This window comes from Lithobates pipiens, unplaced genomic scaffold (assembly GCF_037356315.1).
Source record: "Lithobates pipiens isolate NorthernLeopardFrog02 unplaced genomic scaffold, aLitPip1_a1.2 Scaffold_23, whole genome shotgun sequence".
NCBI lineage: Eukaryota > Metazoa > Chordata > Amphibia > Anura > Ranidae > Lithobates > Lithobates pipiens.
In genome coordinates, this window is record NW_027507785.1 from 89,653,984 (window position 1) to 89,677,668 (window position 23,685).

At 46.6% G+C, this 23,685-nt stretch overlaps 1 protein-coding gene across 2 annotated transcripts in view; it reads left to right on the forward strand.

The window, feature by feature from the left end:
* The window catches only part of DNAH12 (dynein axonemal heavy chain 12), a 186,091-nt gene extending 175,382 nt beyond the window's left edge, over positions 1-10,709 (forward strand). For both annotated transcript variants that reach the window (XM_077452022.1, XM_077452023.1), the window contains exons 72-74: positions 2,440-2,531; positions 5,746-5,813; positions 9,814-10,709. In XM_077452022.1, coding sequence (XP_077308148.1) covers positions 2,440-2,531; positions 5,746-5,813; positions 9,814-10,004 — 351 coding nt within the window. In that variant the 3' untranslated portion in view covers positions 10,005-10,709. The remainder of the gene's footprint in view (positions 1-2,439; positions 2,532-5,745; positions 5,814-9,813) is intronic.
* Positions 10,710-23,685: the final 12,976 nt, after the last annotated feature.

Below are 23,685 nucleotides of genomic sequence, written 5' to 3' on the forward strand. Positions count from 1 at the left end.
GTTCTGTAATGATGGCTAATTGCTATTGTATTAACATCATCTTTTGAGCCTTTTAATTGTGCAAAATAAGCACAAACATTAGTTTATATTAAATATATTTATTTATTACTAATAAATTATGAATATTAGAAAAATAAAATGATTACAAGCATTTATATGGCATTGACAATTTACACACTGCACATTCACATCAGTCCCTGCCCTCAAGGAGATTATATTCTAAGGTCCTTATCACAGAAGCATACTTCTTATGCCCTGTACATACGGTCGGAAATTCCGACGGAAAAGGTTCGATTGGATTATGTTGTCGGAAAATCCGATCGTGTGTGGGCTCTATCGGACTTTTTGCATCCTCCCAATGTTGAGGGAATGTGGCTTGGTACGGTTCGGGGGGGGGGGGGCGCTCTCTCGTCCACCCCTCTTTTCCTGCGGCCTGCCAGGTTGCATGAATTTTGAGGGGGACCCCCACCCCATTTTTTTTGGTGCGGGGTCCGGTATGGAATTTCGGGGGACCCCCACACATTTTTTTTTTCTTCATTTTCTTAATGCTAACATGACCTGTGTGCAAATAGCCTTAAAAAACCCATAGAAGTAAACCAGCGCACAAAAAAAAAGTCAAGTTGAGAGGTGCGCCTGTTCAACTTATGCAAATGAATCTATGTGGCTTGACATTTACTAAGATTTTGCCGGCAGTGAACCAGAGCACTTGAATGAGCGCAAATGCCGTTTGCACATGCGCAGTGCATAAATTGACCTAGCGCAGTTCCAAGTGGATTTGCAGGCGCAGCAGGCTTGCTCAGAGAAAGTTACTTTTCCGTTCCATTTTGGGCATAGTTGTTACTTGGACAGTTATATTTATACTTCCTCACATCACCAACACCACCCACCTAATATTGGCACTTCCAGCTTCTTTTAATTCTGAGTTGAAGATGCCATGCGCCAGGTCTATAGCGGCGCACAGATCACGGCTGCCCGTGCCCCGGCATGCTAATAGTAAATGGGAAATTGTGCTGTGTTACAGGCGCAAATTCTTTGTGAATACGAAAACAGCCGTTGAGCGTCAGTGTGCGCCGCAACTCATGGCGCAAACCTTTTGTAAATCAGCCCTATAGACACACCTCCACCTGAATCCTACAATACAATGCATATTTATTGAGCTAGCTATCAACAGCCTTGGGTATTGCCTTGAATTTGGCTGTGCAAGGACTTTAAAGAAGCTAGCATTGCCAAAGGCACTTTTTTATGGGTATTCAGGAAATGTAAGTAGTAAAACAAAAGATATAGGATGTCTTAGTATTTTATTGTACATGCTTTCTCTTAAAAATTTTGGCCTATAGTTACTGTTGAATAAAAACAGTTGTATTCTTTCTTTGCAATAGGAAAGTAGCCAGTTTGCAATCTATTGCCATTCAAAATGCTCCTTCTATGGCCATGCTCATGTATTGTTGTACATACTTTCTCTTAAAAGTTTTGTCCAATAGGCTCTCTATGCCCACTATTCTATTAAAGTCTCACTTACAGCACATCCATTTATAGCTTAACACTGAAAGTGTGCATTGACCATGATTAGGAGAAGCTCAGACTTAATCAGTCCAAAAATTATGCCGTTTTCTTTCCACCACAGGATTCCTGCATCAACACAGTTAGTGTTGGAAGGCTGGGAGGCTTCCCTGCCGGCAGAACTATAGCCGCCAGCATTGATCACATGAAAGAATAAGATTGCCTGATGCTTTGACCAATTGGGAAACAGGTCTCACGACCTGCCTCCTGATGTGCGAGGAGGAACTTTAGTGTGAAAATAGCGAAAATTAATTTTGCTATCGTCGCACAACTGGGCGAGCCCACCCATTTTTGAAGCCTATTAGAGTCTCTGGCTCAAATCGGGTACTTCAAAAAAACACACATCCCTCATTGAAAACCATACAAAAAAAATGCACTATGTAGATCAGGGGGCCGGACGCATGGATAGGGGAGGCAGCGTCCGTGCACCCTCTATGGACAGGCCGCCACTAATTACATTTCTTCCTGTACTATGCTACGAGTTGGTCTTGGCAATGAGATATTTAAATCCTGCTGTTAACTTAGAAATAATAGTTTGAAAAACATCTCTGGCCACATAGATGGGCTGTTGTGTGTTCATTCCACCCATCCACTAAATTTTAGCGTGTAAAATCATTGATGGAATTAGCGGATTTTGTAATGTAGTAATCTAGCAAAGCCATTAGCCTTAGGAAATGGTGACATTGTGATATTATTGTCAGCTTAATATTTTCTCTTCCATTCTTTGAAGGACACAGAAGATCTTCATGATGAATGAGTTTGATGTTGCCACCATCTGTTGTGAAGATCTGCTGTGGCCTTTAATGAACTCAGAGAAAAGGATTTTTACAGTGAGCACAAAAATCCCATTATACTTACCAAATGTATTCTCATTCCCAGGTTCTACCTATGGATACTTCTGACACCTCTCCAGAAGATGGTGTTTATATTAATGGATTATTTTTGGATGGAGCTCGGTGGGACAAGAAGAGGTCAGTGATGTTCTTGCCACATGACTGTTTTTTCCTTATTCAATTGTTTCCAAAAATAATGTTGCGCTATCATATAAATCATAAATCCATAAAGACTGCAGAAATCATAATATTTTCAAATTTGAGTCCAGTAAAAAATTCAAACGCAAACTCAGGTAGTCCACCCTGAATACAAACTCTTTACACCAAAAGTGCACCAGCCACCTTATACAAATAAAGCGGCTTTCCAAACATTTACACCCCAAATCTCAAGAGATCTAACAACGCTTTAGAATAATATATTCCGCCTGGATGGATGGCTCCAGCCCCCTCTTTTATAGGTTGATGTTTCTCAAGCCTGTCACACTTCAGAACGGCATGCCCCACACAGCCACTGGATCGCTTAACATAAATTTGCCTCAGACATTATCTCCTTCCTTCCCTCCTCCAGTGCCACATTTGGCACCTTTCTGGGGGGAGGCGGGGAACGGGTACCTGTTTTTGACAGGTACCCTTCTCCACTTGCAGGAGACGGCACCGCTTCGCTGTCCCTCAGAAGTTCGGCCTCTTCCTCCTCCACTGGGCCAGGTAGAAAGCGCAGTGCGCTTCGCGCATGCACAGTAAGGAAGGTTTCCCTTACCATGAATGACGACAGCAGAACCCGAGAGCCCATTGGAAAATCGTGTGGGGTGCCGACATTGTGGGAACCCTGGACAGGTAAGTGTCCTAATCTTAATCAGTATTTGTAGCTGCTGAATTATTTTTTCGTGGGGGGGTGGAACTCCTCTTCAATACATTAGTACATTTCTGTACAATAAATGGTAGGTACTCCCTCACAATGCATGAGCAAATACATAAGGAAACAAATAGTAGCAGTAGCAAGGTCTCCTGCCTCCTTCAGTCTAATGAGAACCTCCAGGGCCAGAGATAGCTGACATTATGGTGGCTTGTGAGGCCTAGTGGGTGCAAAGTGGATAAAGTTAGTGGGCACCAGACACTTCTTGAATGCAGTTTAATTAGCAGACTCCAATAGGAGAATAGTCATGCAGGGAAAGGCCTCCAGCAAGATTCTCCATCTGCACGTGCAGGGATGCTGTCTCCTATGGCAACAGTTTATAACAGTTCCTAACACAACGCGCAACAGTTCCTTCACTTTCACTACCCTTCTCCTTGTAGTTCTTCAGCACACTGAGCTCCCAGTCTCTCACTAGACCCTCTGATTCAATGCAACTGAATCCCTTGTGTTCCTGCAATCTTCAAGGTGGTATCTTCCTCAAGCGTCACCCCTGCCTCTCTTCTGGGTCCCTAGCTTGGCACTCCCGAGACTTCTCAAGCTTCACCCCACTGGCCTACTCGGTCCCTGGCTTGGCAGACAAGGCTGCTCTGCAAGCTTCACCTCCGCTGGCTGGGTCCCTGACTTGATCACCGCCGGAAGTTTCCTGATTCTCCACCGTGCCCGTTCGGTGAGAATACTGCTCCGGTACTTGCTTCAGTTACTCACTGTGGTCCCTGGTAATAAGGTGGATGGTCCCTTAGTGGCGACAGCTTCTCCTCCACCTCCAACCACAACAGGTTCTTCTGCTGGCAGAACTTTCACTTTTGGTTGGACTGCAAGCCGCAATCCCAACCCTGCGCTGCTCTCTTGCTTCTGGATAGGCCCTCAGACAGCCTAGCAGCCAGATGCCCCCAAGATAGGCCCAATCTCCGGCCTCACAGCCTGGGGCAACATGACACACGTCCACCCAGACAGCCATCCAGGTGGTGCTGATCGTAGACTCCACCCAAATATATAGGTTCCCCCAGCAGGCCAAGGGATTTAAGAAAACCCTTGGTTGAGATACCCCATATATCTATAACCTGACCTTGAGTTGCCCTTCTCATATCTAGTACCACCAAGTACCCAGCCACCTAGTGGTAGAAGAGAAAAGTGCAACATGGCCAAACTTAGGGAAAAATCAATAGATCTCTAACAATCAAACAAGATAACTACTCCTGGCAAGTACATTTGTGAGGAGCAACCCTGCCTAAACTCCAGGGTGCTACATACAAAAATGCATGCAGTGGAACAAATAAAAATACCCTTGTGCATCACCCCTACTGTAGCCATCAGTGGTGCAGACCCCAAGCATTAGGAAACATTGTTCTTACTACTGGGAGGCTGAAGATCAGCCCTGAGAATTGCTTTTAAGGTGTATCTAGACCTAAAAACAAAATGAATTAGATGAGATGCCTGCATTCGTTTTCTTTTTCTTTTCACCTAGTGATCCTGTAGATAACACACTTCCAGTACTAAGGTGACAACACATACTCACTGTATCTATGTAGGTAACCATGGATGTCACCCAGACTGACCTTCAAACATGTTTCCCTCTCTTCATCTTCATTAAATGGGAAGTGGGCAGATAACTAGTTTTACAGAACAATGATAAAATCCAGTTTAGCTCACAGAAAGTGACATGGACATTGCATTTCTGGCAAGATCAACAGGTATTTTTTAGCCTGAAAAGGGAAAACCAGTGCAGCCACCACATCTAAGGACTGGTAAACTATTAGATTTTTGTTCTTGGGTGTACATATCCATTTGTTCCTCCCAACTGATCCTTATTTGAAGGAACTGTCCCTCTTTTGGGGACCAAATCCTTTCCTTCTTTCTTCCTTAGTTGTCCCTCTTTTTGTTCCGATCTACAGAAGTCTATGAAAATGTACCATTTAATTACCAAAAGTGTTATTCTGCACTGAAACCTTCATCCTATTGCTGACCTATCTTGTTTGCTATTTTAAAAAGTCAGTATAAAGTTCTTTGTAAAAAATAAAAATAAAAAAAAGTCAGTATAAAGGAAAAGTAATGTTAGAAAATAGCAATTCTGGGTTTAGCCAATCATTTTTGACATACAAATTCTTAATGGTTTGCATAATTGGGGTGTGGCAGTGATATGTCCGTTGACTAAAGATATTGTGCTAGAAGATGTCCCTCTTTCTTCTTCAGAAAGTTGGGATGTATGTCCATTTTAATCTATGCAGTAATATTGAATTTTCAAAAAGCTGGACAAGAGGAACTGTCTGTGTTGATCACAGTAAGCAGACTCCAGCCAATCAATCCCCAGTTATAGTGCAATGAAATGCAATTTTCAGACTAGAAGACTATTTGTTACTATGCTTTTCTGTCATGTTATTTTCATCCAACTTTGTAAATGTCTTGGTTTTCTTTCTTTGTTTTATGAATGAACCTCCATAGTGGCGTGATGGCAGAACAACACCCCAAAATCTTATTTGACTCGGTGCCGATAATCTGGATAAAACCAAGTAAGTGAATTGTGTGATAAATTATTATTCTGTACAAAGCCTCATACACACGATCGGACTTTATACAAACTTTCCCGTGGACTTTTGTACAAAGGGCGTTGGCCCTGAACTTGTTAAGCATACACACGATCTGACTTTTTCAGCCAACTTTCACCAAATCACGTGGTTTTTCTGCTCTTTACCGCCACCTTTGGTCAACTTCTGTATTGTTGTCTGATCTTTTACATTGGTTCTGAGCATGCGTGCTCGTAAAGTCCGATGGTTTTCTTTACACATGATCGGACTTTGCTCCATCGGACTTATGTTATCGAAAAGTTTGTCCGTTCACATAGCCAACAAAAGTCTGATGAAAACCGAAAAAGTTTGTCTGATGGAGCGTACACACGGTCGGATGTTGCCTTAAAACAGCTAATTTGCTTTTTTGTTGTCAAAAAGTCTGATCGTGTGTATGGGCCTTTATACTACTTTATTCCATCCGCTACAGTGACAAATACTCATAGTCAGCTGTACATGAAATTGGAATTACAGCTGTGTGTGGGCCATGCGGAAGATGACCAGGATAGGCTGCTGCAGATAGCAAGGTGTACTTTAGATGAGACTGAGATGGAAAGATGGTTTAGAGGGGGAAGGAAATAGAATGGTGAGAAGCAGATAAAATATAAGGAAAGGAAGCCATTAAAGTGGCGGATAAAAAGGGGAATAAAATAAATGGGAATATAGCAAAATAAAGACAGATTGTGGGGAGGGAGAAAGGGAGGACAGAAAAAGAAGAACATTGCCCTATTTTACTTTTACCTACACATGACTGAGTATGACAAACTGGGCATTTAATAAAAAAATCTTGGGAGGATGAGAAAAGATCAAAGAGTGCATGGACTCAAGAGTGATAGTACTGGAAGGTAGTAGAGTTGGTCAGAAAAAAGTACAGGGAGGAAGTAAAAGATTGTAGAGTTGGTTATGAGATTGTATATTGAGTAAATGAAAAATAGCAGAGCTGGTTAGAAGACAGTCCAGGGGGTGATGAACCGTATAGAAAAGTTGGGCAGAAGAAGATATAGTGCAAAAGTAGAAGGTGGTAGGGTTTAGTAGTAGTGCACTGAGGAGACAAAAGATAGTTTGTTAGGAGCTAGTCCAAGGGTTGAAGTTGCAGATAGCAGAGCTCAGTAGAATCCATTATGGTGAGGAAGTAGATGATAGTAAAGTAATTGGAAGATGGTACATTTAGAAGATATTAAAGCCTTTTGGAAAATGGTACATTAGATGTTAATACATTGAAGATGTAGAGGATTGTGTGGGTGATTGTGGATACAGTCACTGAATAGAACATAAGAGTTATACAATATTACAATAAAAAAGCAAAGAGTAGTACATGTGGGTAGAAGCTACTACAGCAGGAAAGTAGAAGATAGTAGAATTGGAAGATATTACAATGAGAAAGTAGAAGAAAGTACAGATTGTGCAGTGTGGAAGAAGAGCGTAGTACAGACGGTTAGACGTGAGTACAGTGGGGAAGTAGAAGATTGTACAGATAATTAGGAGGGAGTGTACTTTGGAAAGTAGAAGACAGTAAACATAGAGGATAGTACAGGTGGTTAGAAGGAAGAACGGTGGGGAAGTAGAACATGGTACGGATGGTTAGAAATTAGTACAGTGGGAAAGTAGAAGTTAATATAGGATGATTAGAAGGAAGTACAGTGAGGAAGTAGAAGATTGTAGTTAGAAGATACTACAGTGAGAGGATAGTACAGGTAATTAGAAAGAAGCACAGTGGGGAATTAGAAGATAGTACAGGTTGATAAAAATTAATAAAGTAGGGAAGTAGTAAATATTTTAGATGGTTGGAAGGGAGTACTGTGGGGATGTAGAACTTGGTCCAGATGGTAAAAAGGGAGTACAGTGAGGAATTAGAAGATAGTACAATTGATCAGAAGATAGCATAGATGGCTAGAGTTGACCTCTCTGTAGATAGTAGAATGGTAACAGAAGAAAACAACAGAGAGATCAAGACAGAGATAATGTGCACAGGAAGTGGACGGTAGATCATTGAAAAGCAGAACACAGTACAACACCATGAATGGTTCTAAAGGCTTAAAGTGGTATTCCACAGAAAAAAAAAATGAATAAAATTCCTTAAAGGAAAAAAAAAAAATTGGGTATTTTTTTTTTAACTCACCTCTAAATGGCTGTTGCTAGGGGCTCCCTTGTAGTCAGTGCCTGGGCTGATGACATCACTTCCCCTCGGCACAGGAAGGGCTCAGCTCTGCCCCCTCCCTCCTGTCAGTCATCTGGGACACGTGACAGGTCCCAAATGACTGCGCGGCCAATCACAGCACACGGTGCCGCTCGCGCATGCGCAGTGGGTGCCCGGCTGTGAAGCCACAGCCCGGTACCCACAGTTGCAATGCCAGCAACCCACCTGCCCACCGGAGGGGGGGGGGGGGTGAGCGGGGCTTCGTTTCCCCGCATCCCTGGACCCTGGGTCAGGTAAGTGTCCGCTTATTAAACTTTTATTTTTATTTTTTTAAGGGGAACTCCTCTTTAAGGTGTTTTTTACCTGTGGAACTTCAGTCATTTTTTCATCTTTCCATCTATTAAATCGCCTGTCCTTGTTGTTTTAACCTTGGATAGTAAAACATTTTTTTTTCTGCCAGTAAACACCTTTTATTGACCACTCCCTGTTTCTTGTCTGGTAAAAAGCCTAGGCTTATGACATCATGCACAGCTCTTTCTCGCTCTCCTGGGAGTTTGCAAGGAAGGGAGGGGGGTTGAGTCATAAGAGGGCCAATGAGAGCTGCAGAGCTGCAGGTGTGCCTCTATGTCTGTGTAAATCTAGGCAGTGAACAGTCAACAGCTTCAGCTGCCTACAGTTGAAATGGTTGTAGGGAGATTTCTGCAGCATATTTGGCAAGTACAGAATCACAGTATATATAAAATAATATACAAAGTGGTTGGAGGGAAGCTTCAGAATGGTAAATATGTTTTTATTACAAATTATGTTAGCAGACTGTAGTTCCTCTTTTATTCTCTGCTTTAAGGTAAAAAAAAACTCCTGTGAGCAGGATCCCTCCCAGACTCTCTAAATATTTACCTGCCCAATCTTGATTGAGTGCTGTGCCTGAGGGCAGTAGCTCCCTCAAAGGGACAAAGAGGCAGCAGTAGGAACCACTGGCTCCTGCTGCTGTAAATCAAACCCTGTGAAAGGGCAGGGCTGAGCCTCGCTGTCTGTGTCTATGGATTCAGGCAGCGCAGCTCAGGATCGAGTTGGAAAGCTTCCTATTGGGGCAATCCCTGAAGAGGAGGAGCCAGGAGAGCTGGTAGGAGACCCCAGAGGAGGAGGTTTGGGGCTGCTCTGTGCAAAACAATTGCACAGAGCAGGTAAGTATGACATGTTTGTCATTGTAATTAAAAAAATAATATTTACGATCACTTTAAATTAGGAAGAACTGAATAAACTGAAAGAAATATGGCTTATGCCACGTACACACGAGCGAATTGTCCGGCGTACTTAGTCCAGCAAACAATCCGGCGGATAGTCCGGCGGACTTTCTACCGAACGGACTTTGCCACACGCGGACACACAGAAAGTCCGGCGTTTGCTAGCGCAATGACGTACAGCACGTATGACGGGACTAGAAAAAGGAAGTTCAATAGCCAGTAGCCAATAGCTTCCTTTTCGTACTTGCTTCTGAGCATGCGTCATTCTTAGTCCGCCAGACTAGCATACTGACGAACCTATTGTCCGCTGAAACCCAAGTCCGGCGGACAGATTGGACTGCAAAAATACTTTCTAAGTCTGCTGGACTTTACGCTGGAAAAGTCCGCTGAAGCCCATACACGATCGAATTGTCTGGTGAAATGCGTTTCAGCGGACTAAGTACGCCGGACAATTTGATCGTGTGTATGCGGCATTAGTTTGACAGTACCTTGAAATCGAATACCAAATGTATGCCCATATTTTCAGATCATATACTATAAAATGTTTTATATTTTGTGTTTCTAGATAAAAAATCTGATATAAAGAAGACAAAGTCATACGTATGTCCTCTTTACAAGACCAGTGAACGGAAGGGCACCCTGTCCACCACAGGCCATTCCACCAACTTTGTCATTGCCATGCTGCTGCCAACAGATAAACCAGTCCAGCACTGGATAAAGAGAGGGGTCGCCCTCCTCTGCCAGCTTGATGACTAATGATGCAAAAGATAGAGAGCAGCCCCAAGTTTTAATAAGCACAAGATGACCAACTGCATGAAGACATATATGAAAATGAATATAACACTGTATTATTAAAGTGCAATAAAACCATAAACATAAATGGCATGAATTAAAATAAAGTGCAACTTTACAGTGCAAATGTGTTATACACAACCAAAATATTATATTTTAGTCCAATTGTATGCAACAAATGCAAAATAAAGTTGCATAAAAATGCACAAAAGTGCAAACAATATACGAATAGTGAAGCGCAACACTAGGTTTAGGCACAAAAAGACCCTGTGCATAAAACATATATAAAGTTAGATATGACACAGTATTGTAAATATGCAATATGACCATAACCATAAATAGCTATGACAGTGCACATGTAAAAAATGGTGTTATATGCAACAAAAATATTTATTTTTAAGGCAATCCTATGCGACAATGCAGAATGAAACCAAAGTCGCATTAAAAAACGCACAAAAGTGCAAAACAATATAAATGAAAAAAAAAATGTTCATAAATTGCTGGAATCCAATATCCAATATGGAATCCTTCTTATTTTTATAACTTATTAATGTGGTTACTGCTGTGGTGACAACTTTCTGTTTAGTCTCTCTTGTCTTTTCTGGTCATACAATTTATATATTGCGTTTTTATGCTGAATGGTTGGTTAAATAAAAATTAAATTAATAATTTTTGGCTTTGACATTTCTTTTGGGAGTGTTCATGTATGAGGATTGTTTTATTCACATGTGAATACAAATATCTCACCATCATCAAGGATGTGTAATAAGAATGCTATGTTAAAGCATAAATCCGCCGGAAAAAAATATATTAAATGCCAGCAGCTACAAATACTGCAGCTGCTGACTTTTAATATATGGACACTCACCTGTCCAGGGAGCCCGTGATGTCGGCAGCCAAAGCCGATCTGTCCGCCGGCAGCTACTGCCACCATCCGCGGTAAGGGAATCAGGAAGTGAAGGCTTGCGGCTTCACTTCCTGGTTCCCTACTGCGCATGCACGAGTCGCGCTGTGCATCCTCACTGGTCCCTGCTGTGTTCTGGGACCTGTGTGTCTCCCAGAATACAGTGGGGGAGGACAGAGTAGGTGCCGGAAGTGGCGTAGGTCCCCGCGAACGCCGCTGTGATCTATGCCAGGAAGTGGGAGCAAATACCTGTATTGGGTATCTGCTCCCTCCTCCCCCCAAAAGATGCCAAATGGAGGAGGGGAGGATTGTTTTTTGGGTGGAACTCCACTTTAAGCATTACTGCTGAGACATCACCAAATCTCCTGAGGTTAGCAGTCAGAGGCTGCAGATAGACGGCTATGAAACTGCATGCACAAGAGTGCCTAGGCACAATAATATAAGCGGAAGTACACATCTATGTTTTAGGAGGAATTCAAGACAAACTGGTATATTTTTCAAGATACAGATCAGATAAAGTTAACAATTCTAAACCCCACGGTCGGACATTCCGACGGAGAATGTCCGATCGGACCGTGTTGTTGGAAAACCTGACCGTGTGTGGGCTACATCGCACTGTTTCCGTCGGAACATCCGACCAACAAATTTTAGAGCTGGGCTCTAAAATTTTCTGACAACATGATCCGATCGGACTTTGTCCGATCGTTTGTAGAGAATTCCGATCGGACAAAGTACCACGCGTGCTCAGATCAAATTCCTAGACCAAAGCTATTGGCTAAAAGCCTTAACGTAGTCCCGTCGTAACGAAATAACGTCATCACGTTCTGAACTATCGGATTATCCGACAACTTTGTCTGACCGTGTGTATGCAACATCAGTTTCAGACAAAATCCGTCTGACAAAATCCGACGGATTTTGTCGGAATGTCTGACCGTGTGTACAAGGGCTAAGTGTTCCATATAAAAATCTTATAAAAAACCCTACAGGATCTTCACTATTTGAGTTAAGGTCCACGTTAAACACATTTTGTATACAAAGGAAGGCAATACAGTTGGGTTTTTGATAATCTAGATGTGAATTGTCAGTATTCTGCTTAGTCTAGCCCAGTGGTTCTCAACTTAAGTCCTCAATTACCCCCAACAGGCCATGTTTGCAGGTTTTCCTTATATCTTGCACAAGCACTTTAAATCCCCCCCACTCCCGTCACCCCCGGATGCTTCTCTTGGCTCGTCCCTGCCATTGGCGAATGACCAGCCCCGGATGCTCGACATGGAGATTTCCGGTGGGCCAGATGATCGTTAGGAGGCCGGGTGCGATGTTATGACGTCACGCCCACCCTCTGCATTTGACTTTCTCCTCCTCCGCGCCTAACGCTCTCCGCCATGCCGGTGTTCTGGCATATAGTGTCCTGCCATCATATACTGTCCGCCCCGTACCAGCGCTTGCGCAGTACGGAGCAGAAGAAGCTTCGGAAAATCTCCGAAGATGATCAGCGCCTGCGCCGTGAGTCGAGGTGGTAGCCCCACCATCCAAGCGGACATAGGGCTGGCAAAATGCGCAGTACACAGCAGACACTATCCGATGGGGGACTCTATATGACAGGACACTGGACGAGGCTGTCAGCCAGGGCAGCCCCAAAGACATGAATCCACCGGCACTGTTACCATCTCTGCATCTCTGCCCCTGGATGTCTCCCTGTCTTGTACCACAGAGTAAACCAAAGCCGCCTCCCCCACCTCGACTATTTACAAGTACACGGAAAGGAAAGAGGGACACCGCTGTACATTCCTGGTGCTGATCTGAGGTCTGTTCTAAGCTTATATTATGTGTATGTAAATGGACAGAGGAGGGACAGTGATCAGGAAAAGGTTAAAAAGTGCCCCCCAGCGCGTTTCTGACACCCACCTCTCCACTAGCACAAGAGGACTGGGGGGGTCTGTACTGTGGGGGGTCTATAATGAGTGAGGGGAGTCAGTACTGAAGGGGGTCTATAATGAGGGAGGGGGGTCTATACTTAGTCAGGGGGGTCTATACTGATGGAGAAGGGGCCTATATTTAGTGGGGGGGGATCTATACTGAGGGGGGAAGTCTGTACTGAGAGAGGTGAATCTATACTTGATGGATCGGGGTCTTTACTTAGGGGGTACATACTTAGAGGAGAGGGGTTCCATCCTGAGGGAGGGGGCCTATAGTTAGTGGGGGTGTCAATACTGAGGTAGGGGGCCTATAGTTATTGGGGGGGTTCGTACTGAGGGAGGAGGCCTATAGTTAGTGGGGGGGCCTGTACTGAGGGAGGGGGCCTATAGTTATTGGGGAGGTCCGTACTGAGGGAGGGGGCCTATAGTTAGTATAGGGGAATATAAGTATAGGGGAATCTATACTTGATGGATTGGGGTCTTTACTTAGGGGGGGGCCTATAGTTAGTGGGGGGATCCATACTGAGGGAGGGGGCCTATAGTTATTGGTGGGTCCGTACTGAGGGAGGGGGCCTATAGTTATTGGGGAGGTCCGTACTGAGGGAGAGGGCCTATAGTTATTGGGGGGTCCGTACTGAGGGAGGAGGCCTATAGTTAGTGGGGGGGGCTGTACTGAGGGAGGGGGCCTATAGTTATTGGGGAGGTCCGTACTGAGGGAGGGGGCCTATAGTTATTGGGGGTCCGTACTGAGGGAGGGGGCCTATAGTTAGTATAGGGGAATATAAGTATAGGGGAATCTATACTTGATGGATCGGGGTCTTTACTTTGGAGATATATACTTAGAGGAGAGGGGATCCATACTGAGGGAGGGGGCCTATAGTTAGTGGGGGGTCCATACTGAGGGAGGGGGCCTATAGTTATTGGCGGGGTCCGTACTGAGGGAGGGGGCCTATAGTTATTGGGGGGCTCCGTACTTAGGGAGGAGACCTATAGTTATTGGGAAGGTCCGTACTGAGGGAGGAGGCCTATAGTTAGTGGGGGGGGGGCCTGTACTGAGAGAGGGGGCTTATACTTAGTGGAGAGGGGGCCGGACTGGGGGAAGGGGTCTATAGTTAGTAGAGGGGTCCCTACTGAGGGAAGGGGAGTATATACTGAAGGAAGGGGGACTGTACTAAGGGAGGGGGGTCTATTATTACAATGTAATAATATAAATACATTTCAAGCATGGTGTTGGGATGGTATAAGGGATGATATAAGTGCTAAAACCAGCCATTCACCCAACAAATCACTCGCTGCCAAAATCAAGCCAACCCTGAAACTACATTCAACACTTCCCCCCCGATCCTTGGCAAAATTGTCCCTGAAATGCAGTTTGGAAATGTGGTCACCCTAGTGTGGGGTGGTTGGTTGATTTGTGTTTTTTTTTACGTTAACCTATGCTTTTGCAGTGCACTGATTCTGAACTCTCTCCCATAGAAGTCAATGGTACTGTTCTGCAACCATGCTCCAACTGGGACTATGGCAGTTGCAGGGCAGTAGTGTAATGTAAATCCCCCACAGGAATGGAAACTCTCACCCTGGGGACATAAACTGGCTCTAAACTACCTCTGAAAAAGCAACACAGCATTGATTGCTTTTCAGAAGGGGTAAAAATCATGCTCCCTGTATAAATGAGCCTTAATATTTAGCACCTTGCGAAGCACATTCAATAAATATTCATAAAAAATATTTTTCAGGGTATTTACTGATGAGCATATAATTATTTCTGTTTTGTGGGGAATCAACTTGCAGTGTTTATGCCCAAAACACCATTGCGTCACCATGATACCATAATAATATTTTGGGCGTTTTGTGCACAAAGCAGCAGGTACATGTGAAGTCTCCATGAGACTTTTCTGATCCTTTCCTGTCCTTGCTAGACAGATCTTTACTGATCTTTAATCAGACTGAAGCCTCTCCACACATTCCACAGGAAAGGGATCCCCTTCCTTTTCTAAATGGCCTGTTTTGCACTTAATTTATTTCCACACTGAATATGAAATCGATTATAATTAATCTTGGCAGCCATGGCGGTACAGACTGGCCACGAGCGGTATAAGCTCATTGTATGACTGCCCTCCCCGCTGCCTTGCTTCCTGTTTTTACATTGTGTCTCCCGTATATCGCTTTAGAGGCAAAACCCATTTTCATTACAAAAACTCCATCCATGTAGCTTATAAACAATTCAACAAAAGCACCTTTATAATGATCACACCACTCCGGGCATAATCTACCTTCTGTATCGGGTTGCACCACGTTTACCAATCTATTCTGAGTGCAATTGAATTATTCTATTTAATTATTTAGTTTTTCATTTCAATAAAGAGAAAAAAATATATATATTTTGTTTTTCAACACACTAACATACAACACTGAGATGGCTTTCACATCGAGCCGTGGGGGGCATTGTCGGTAAAGCGGCGATATTTTTAGTGTTGCTTTACCGTTGTTTTAGTGGCGCTATTCGGCTGATAGCGGGGCGGGTTTAACCCCCCGCTAGCAGACAAAAAAGGGTTAAATCTGCCCACAAAAAACAGGGTCCCCACATCACGGTTGGAGCTTACACAGGGTCCCCACATCACGGTTGGAGCTTACACAGGGTCCACACATCACGGTTGGAGCTTACACAGGGTCCACACATCACGGTTGGAGCTTACACAGGGTCCCCACATCACGGTTGGAGCTTACACAGGGTCCCCACATCACGGTTGGAGCTTACACAGGGTCCCCACATAACGGTTGGAGCTTACACAGGGTCCACACATGATGGTTGGAGCTTACACAGGATCCACACACATAGTTGCCAACATTGTAAAAAAAAAAAAATTGCGGCAAAATATGGGCGTGGTTTACGCAAAATAGTGGGTGTGGCTTACATGGGGGCGTGGCTTAAAGGGGTGTGGTAAGAGTCTGAGATGAATGCGGGGAGGGAGAGGGAAAGGAGGGACAGCAGCCCCCCGATCCTACACCACAATAGCAATATGTGTTTTCCAGATCCTACACCACAATAGCAATATGTGTTTTCCAGAGTTTAACAATCAGCAGATAAAGATACTCCAAATACCTGGTGTTAGCGCTTCAATCATCCCGGCGCCATGATTGTTATGGTGTCAGGATGATTTAAAGCGCATTATTTCTATTATTACATTGTAATATGAAATGAAATCATTCAACTCACCATAATGCAGAATCAGTGGGAGTCATGAGCGCGTCACTAGCCACGTTGCCTGCCACCAGATGCCATCAGGTGTCCCCAGCGGAGTCCCTCCTTACATCAGGTGCCCCATCAGATATACCTTCCTCACATCTGTGTCCATCAGCAGAGCTCCTCCTTACATCTGGTGCCCCTCTGACATCCAGACTGGCCCCCCCCCACATCCACAGACCGGCCCCCAAATCTCCAGACAGGCCCCTACAGACCGGCCCCCACATCGACAGACTGGCCCCCACATCCACGAGACTAGCCCCCACAGACTGGCCCCCACATTCACGAGACTGGCCCCCACATCCACAGACTGGCCCCCACATACACGAGACTGTCCCCCACATACACGAGACTGGCCCCCACATGCACGAGACTGGTGCCCACATACTCACTGCACGTACTCACTGGCCCCCGACAGGACATATGATCTCCTGTCGTCCTCCAAGCGGCAGCCATCGTTGCCGCGCTGACTTTGAACTGTGGCGCCGCCCACTGCTCTTCACACACACACACATTGGCAGCGGGGGTGGGTGGCGCCACAGATTCTCTATTGAAGACCAGCTTCTGGTCTTCTTAAAAATGGCGGCCGGCGGAGACATTGTCTCCGCCGGCCGCGGACCTCTAGCGGCCGGCGGCAAAAAACGGGAAATTTGAATTTCCCGGGACAAACCGAATTTCCCGGGACATTTCCCGGGACAAAATTAATTCAGGACAAATGTCCTAATCCCGGGAATGTCCCGGGAAATTCAGGACAGTTGGCAACTATGCACACATCACGGTTGGAGCTTACACAGGATCCACACATCACGGTTGGAGCTTACACAGGGTCCACACATCATGGTTGGAGCTTACACAGGGTCCCTACATGACGGTTGGAGCTTACACAGGGTCCCCACATGACAGTTGCAATTGGTCATACAGGACCGAGAACTGTATTCTGAGAGGAAAGTTTGCATGCACCCCCCATATCCAGAGACAGCGGGTATTTTAAACAGATGACCAGAGTGGTGCCAGAGTCTGGCAAAGGTATCAGCAAGGAAAGGGGGGGGGGGGGGGGGTAGGTGTTTTTTTAGGAGATCGTGTTCGTTTTTTGTGGACCAGGAAGGACGGGTTGGTCTTTGCGTTGGCGTGTATCCGGCCGGTGCACGTCTTTGTTTTGAACCTGCTTTTAAAGTCTTTTATGTAAGTGTTTACGTTCGCTTTTTAAGAATTAAAGTCATTTGGTTTTACACTATCTGGAGCCTATGTTTTCCCTTATGTGACACCACGTCGTGTTGGGAGTGAGTAACAGCCATAACCCCATCGTGTGGAAGATTCGTGACCATCTGAGGAGGAGGCGCTATCCGGACACCCTTTCGACTACTACTGCTTGTGGTGACCCTCTGTAACGGGGGGTCGTCTGGATCTGGTAAGGAGCTGATTCATTTATTTCGGTGATGGGATAAGCACACCACATCTTTGGAGAAGATTTTCAATCCGTGCATTTGCAATTCAGTCGCTTGGAACTTTTCTTTATTGCCGTACCTCATTTGAAATTTTTGTCTCACTGGTGTTCATTCACTATATGGACATTTATTTTTTATGTTTATTTTTTATGTTTATTTTTTATATTAATTTTTCAATTTTTTGATATATGTCTGCATGGATATTACACAGAGTGTCTCTGAACACAGATTTAGTATTTTTTTGATAGGTTATTTATGCTTAATAGCAAATATATATTCTTTATATTCTTACCTTTATGGTTTAGGGGTTTATGCACAGAGTTTGATACACATATATTGAGTTTGGGGAATTCACAATATTAACACACTAGATACTAAGACCCACAGTGTGGGTCTGATACTTTCATATACCCTAATCACATTGGGTATTTTGTGGCTAGCGCAGTTCTTCTTCTTTCTATTTCTGTTTGGTATATTTTTGGTATATATTTGAATTGCAGCTTCCGTTCAACACTATTTGCTTCTTTTTCCCGTAGCGCAGTTTTTCCCCTCTTTTTCCTGTTTTTTTAGGAGAACCTTTTTTTAGGTCACGAACAGACCTGGAGACAAGACTCAACTCTAATGTCCCGTACACACGACCAGACTTTTCAACATCAAAAGTCTGACGGAATGATTCCGGCAGACTATTCGAACGTGTGTGGGCTGCAGCGGACTTTTGATTTGCAAAAGTCTGACAGACTTTAGAAATGGAACATGCTTAAAATTTTTCTGACAGAACTCTGCCGGACCCAGAAATCCGCTCGTGTGTGTGCTAGTCTGACGGACTAAAACCGATGCTAGGGCAGCTATTGGCTACTGGCTATGAACTTCCTTATTGTAGTCCAGTCATACGTCATCACGTTCGAATCCGTCGGACTTTGGTGTGATTGTGTGTGGCCAAGTCCGTTCATTCGGAAAGTCCGTCAGAACTCTGTCAGAACTCCGTCAGAACTCCGTCGAAAGTCTGCCGGACTTAAGTCCTGTCGTGTGTACGCGGCATAAGGTGGAACTTTATCCACAATAACTTTATACAAAAAAAATTTCTTTAGGGAGGAACATACATTTCACATTAATCATTATAGTCAAAATAAGTGTGTGCTGTAAATTACCCCCCAGCATTGCTCCTGTTTCTTCTTGCAGGAGGCTGCCATTTTGCTTAAGACCAGAGCCTCTGAGCAAAAGCAACTCATAAAGTGGAACTAAACCCAACCAGTTCAAAAAAGTTACATCCCTGGAATGCTAAATCAAGTTTGCTTGTTTCCTCAGCTAAACTGTCAAATCTTCAAATAACTGGTGTCATAACTGACCACTTGTGCAGCACCATGGCAGTTGCAGATCAATCAGAAGGAGCTTCCTTGGCTGTAAAGGATATGAGGATTTAATTTTGTTTTAAAGCTGTCAGCAGATCGGTCTCTACAAATTTGTCAGTGCCTAGAAATGAGGAACACTGATGTGCAGAGCAGGGTGAAACAGTGTATTACTGGATTTAAAACAGTATAGACACTTATTTAGAAAGGATAACTTCACTTTTTGAAAAAAAAATGCATTTTATTTTTGGAGCCTGTAAAGCATTGGTGATTGCTGGTGCCATGCAGGTCAAGCATATACACCGATAGGAAGTGTCAATGAATTACCATGGTGCTCCACAGCGACGTGATAGTTCATTGAGAACTACAATCCGACAGCTGCAAAGGATGTCAAGGCTTGTAATTCATTCACATACAGAACTGTGTAAATGAATGATGTGGCCGTGTAGGTGGAGCAACGCAGCTCCGTGCTGATTTTTTTTAAAAAAGGGACAGCTAGTACAGGGAACTTTTCCCCATACTACTGTCACATGGAGGGGGGATCGGGCAGCGGCTGCAGCATTGAGAACATGTTACATGTTCCCAAAAGTGAACTTATCTGTTAACTGGGCACTTAAACCCCCTTGCTAACCAGACCAATTTTTAGTTTTCGGTGGTCTCACATTTTGAATGACAATTACTCAGTCATGCAACACTGTACCTATATAAAATGTTTGTCCTTTTCTTCACACAAATATAAGCAGGTTATTTCTCACACACAGCATATGAATACCACAAATTGAACCCCAAAACACTTTCTACTACTCCTGATTATGGTGATACCACATGTGTGAGACTTACATGCAGAGGCACAGCAAGCAGGAAGCACCGTCAGGTGTTCTTGGAGCATAAATTACACATAAAATGTCTTGACTACCTCTTATGCCCTGTACACATGATAGGATTTTCCGACAACTGTGGATTTTTTTCCGAAGATTGTTGGCTCAAACTTGTCTTGCATACACACGGTCACACAAATGTCAGAAATTCCGAACATCAAGAACATGGTGACATACAACACATACGACGAACCGAGAAAAATGAAGTTCAATAGCCAGTTTGTCGGAATTATGTACACACGCTCGGAATTACCGACAAGTTTGTAAAATTTGAGAACCTGCTCTCAAACATTTGTTGGCGTAAATTCCGACAACAAATGTTCTATGGAGCCTACACACGATCGGACTTTCCGACAACCAGCTCACATTGAACATTTGTTGTTGGAAAATCCTATCCTGTGCACAGGGCATTACACTTTTGAAGGCCCTGGAGGACCAGGACAATGGAAACACACCAAAAATGACCCCATTTTGGAAAGAAAACAACCCAAGGTATAATCTGTGAGGCATAGTGAGTCTTTTGAACATGTCATTTTTTTCTACACGTTTTTAGAAAATGTGTAAAGAAAATGAAAATGCATTTTGTTTTTTACACAAAGTTGTCCATTTATACAATATTTCTAACATATATCATGTAGATTCCAAAAAATGACACCCCAAAATAGATTCTCCTACTAGTCCTGATTACGGCAATACCACATGTGGGAGATTTTTTCCATAGTGTGGCCACATACAGAGGCCCAACATGCAGGGAGCACCGTCAGGTATTCTAGGGGCATACATGTCAAATCTAATTTGACTACCAATTACACTTTTGTGAGACATTGTTGTGACATGGATGAGAACTGATGTGGCATGGATGAACATGAATGAGTATGGCTGGGTCTAGCTAAGTAGGGCTGGGTACTGTTGAGTGGGGCTGGGTATGGCTGGGTACAGCTAGGTACAGAAGAGTAGGGCTAGGTATGCTGAGTAGGGTTGAGTAGGGCTTGGTATGGCTGGATATGCTGAGTAGGGCTGGGGGTGGATGGGATGGCAGAGCATGGATGGCTGGCTGATTATTGCTGGGGATGGATGAGTACTGATGAGGATGGATGAGTGCAGGAATTGTCATATATCAGCGCTGTGGGCACTACACATGTAGCCTACAGCGCTGCTGCATCTGTTCTCTCCCCTCTCTGTACCGATAGGTATGGAGGGTCATGGCTCTGCCATTGATGGAGAGATCTGGGGCTGGCAGTAGTTGTTGTATACTCCGTCGCCCAGTAGATGGCGCTGGTCTCCCAGAAATAGATTCGGCTCTGTACGGGGTGCGGATCACAGAAGTGAGCCATTCAGCTCCAGCACACAGACACATCGCAGCGCTCAGCCCGTCCATCTCCTGTACGATGCCGGTGACCGAGAAGGATCTGGCGGAGGACGCTCCATGGAAGAAGATCCAGCAGAACACCTTCACTCGCTGGTGGAATGAGGAGCTGAAATATGTCACCGAGAGGATCGGAAACCTGCAGAGTGACCGAGCGATGTCCTCCGACCCGATCGGCCTGCTTGGGGTACTGAGAGGAGTGGGGTGACTTCAGGTACCAGGTCGGGGGCCCCATAGAGGAGGAGGAGGAGGAGGAGGAGGAGGAGGTCGGGTGGAGGAGGCCCATCCCTATCTTGCAGCTGCCGCCGATCCTGTGGAGATCAGACACAGATTCAGCTACTCATCTCCTGGCACTGCTGGACATGTGAGAGCTGGGAGGACTGGGGCTTCCCTAGGGGTGTGACACTCCCACCTGTCCCGCTGCCCCCCCCCTACCTGTGACACTCCCTCCCACCTGTCCCGCCGCCCCCCTACCTGTGACACTTCCACCTGTCCCCCTACCTGTGACACTCCCACTTGTCCCACCTCCCCCCAACCTGTGACACTCCCTCCCACCTGTCTCGCTGCCCCCCTACCTGTGACACTCCCACCTGTCCCACCGCGCCCTACCTATGACACTCCCTCCCACGTGTCCCGCCGCCCCCCTACCTGTGACACTCCCACATGTCCCACCGCCCCCCAACCTGTGACACTCCCTCCCACCTGTCCCGCTGCCCCCCTACCTGTGACACTCCCTCCCACCTGTCCCGCTGCCCCCCTACCTGTGACACTCCCTCCCACCTGTCCCGCCGCCCCCCTTACCTGTGACACTCCCTCCCACCTGTCCCGCCGCCCCCCTTACCTGTGACACTCCCTCCCACCTGTCCCGCCGCCCCCCTTACCTGTGACACTCCCTCCCACCTGTCCCGCTGCCCCCCTACCTGTGACACTCCCTCCCACCTGTCCCGCTGCCCCCCTACCTGTGACACTCCCTCCCACCTGTCCCGCCGCCCCCCTTACCTGTGACACTCCCTCCCACCTGTCCCGCCGCCCCCCTTACCTGTGACACTCCCTCCCACCTGTCCCGCCGCCCCCCCTACCTGTGACACTCCCTCCCACCTGTCCCGCCGCCCCCCTACCTGTGACACTCCCTCCCACCTGTCCCGCCGCCCCCCTTACCTGTGACACTCCCTCCCACCTGTCCCGCCGCCCCCCTTACCTGTGACACTCCCTCCCACCTGTCCCGCCGCCCCCCTACCTGTGACACTCCCTCCCACCTGTCCCGCCGCCCCCCTACCTGTGACATTCCCTCCCACCTGTCCCGCCGCCCCCCTACCTGTGACACTTCCACCTGTCCCCCTACCTGTGACACTCCCACCTGTCCCACCGCCCCCCTACCTGTGACACTCCCACATGTCCCACTGCCCCCCTACCTGTGACACTCCCACCTGTCCCACCGCCCCCCAACCTGTGACACTCCCTCCCACCTGTCCCGCTGCCCCCCTACCTGTGACACTCCCTCCCACTTGTCCTGCCGCCCCCCTACCTGTGACACTCCCTCCCACCTGTCCCGCCGCCCCCCTATTTGTGACACGCCCTCCCACCTGTCCCGCCGCCCCCCTACCTGTGACACTCCCTCCCACCTGTCCCGCCACCCCCCTACCTGTGACACTCCCTCCCACCTGTCCCGCCACCCCCCTACCTGTGACACTCCCTCCCACCTGTCTTGCCGCCCCCCTACCTGTGACACTCCCTCCCACCTGTCCCACCGCCCCCCTACCTGTGACACTCCCTCCCACCTTTCCCGCTGCCTCCTACCTGTGATACTCCCTCCCACCTGTCTCGCTGTCCCCCTACCTGTGACACTTCCACCTGTCCCCCTACCTGTGACACTCCCACCTGTCCCACCGCCCCCCTACCTGTGACACTTCCACCTGTCCCCCTACCTGTGACACTCCCACCTGTCCCACCGCCCCCAACCTGTGACACTCCCTCCCACCTTTCCCGCTGCCTCCTACCTGTGATACTCCCTCCCACCTGTCTCGCTGTCCCCCTACCTGTGACACTTCCACCTGTCCCCCTACCTGTGACACTTCCACCTGTCCCGCTGCCCCCCCTACCTGTGACACTTCCACCTGTCCCGCTGCCCCCCCCTACCTGTGACACTTCCACCTGTCCCGCTGCCCCCTCCACCTGTGACACTTCCACCTGTCCCGCTGCCCCCCCCCCACCTGTGACACTTCCACCTGTCCCGCTGCCCCCCCCTACCTGTGACTCTTCCACCTGTCCCGCTGCCCCCCCCACCTGTGACACTTGCACCTGTCCCGCTGCCCCCCGCCCCTACCTGTGACACTTCCACCTGTCCCGCTGTCCCCCGCCCCTACCTGTGACACTTCCACCTGTCCCGCTGTCCCCCCCCCTACCTGTGACACTTCCACCTGTCCCGCTGTCCCCCCCCCTACCTGTGACACTTCCACCTGTCCCGCTGTCCCCCCCCCTACCTGTGACACTTCTACCTGTCCCGCTGTCCCCCCCCCCCCCTACCTGTGACACTTCCACCTGTCCCG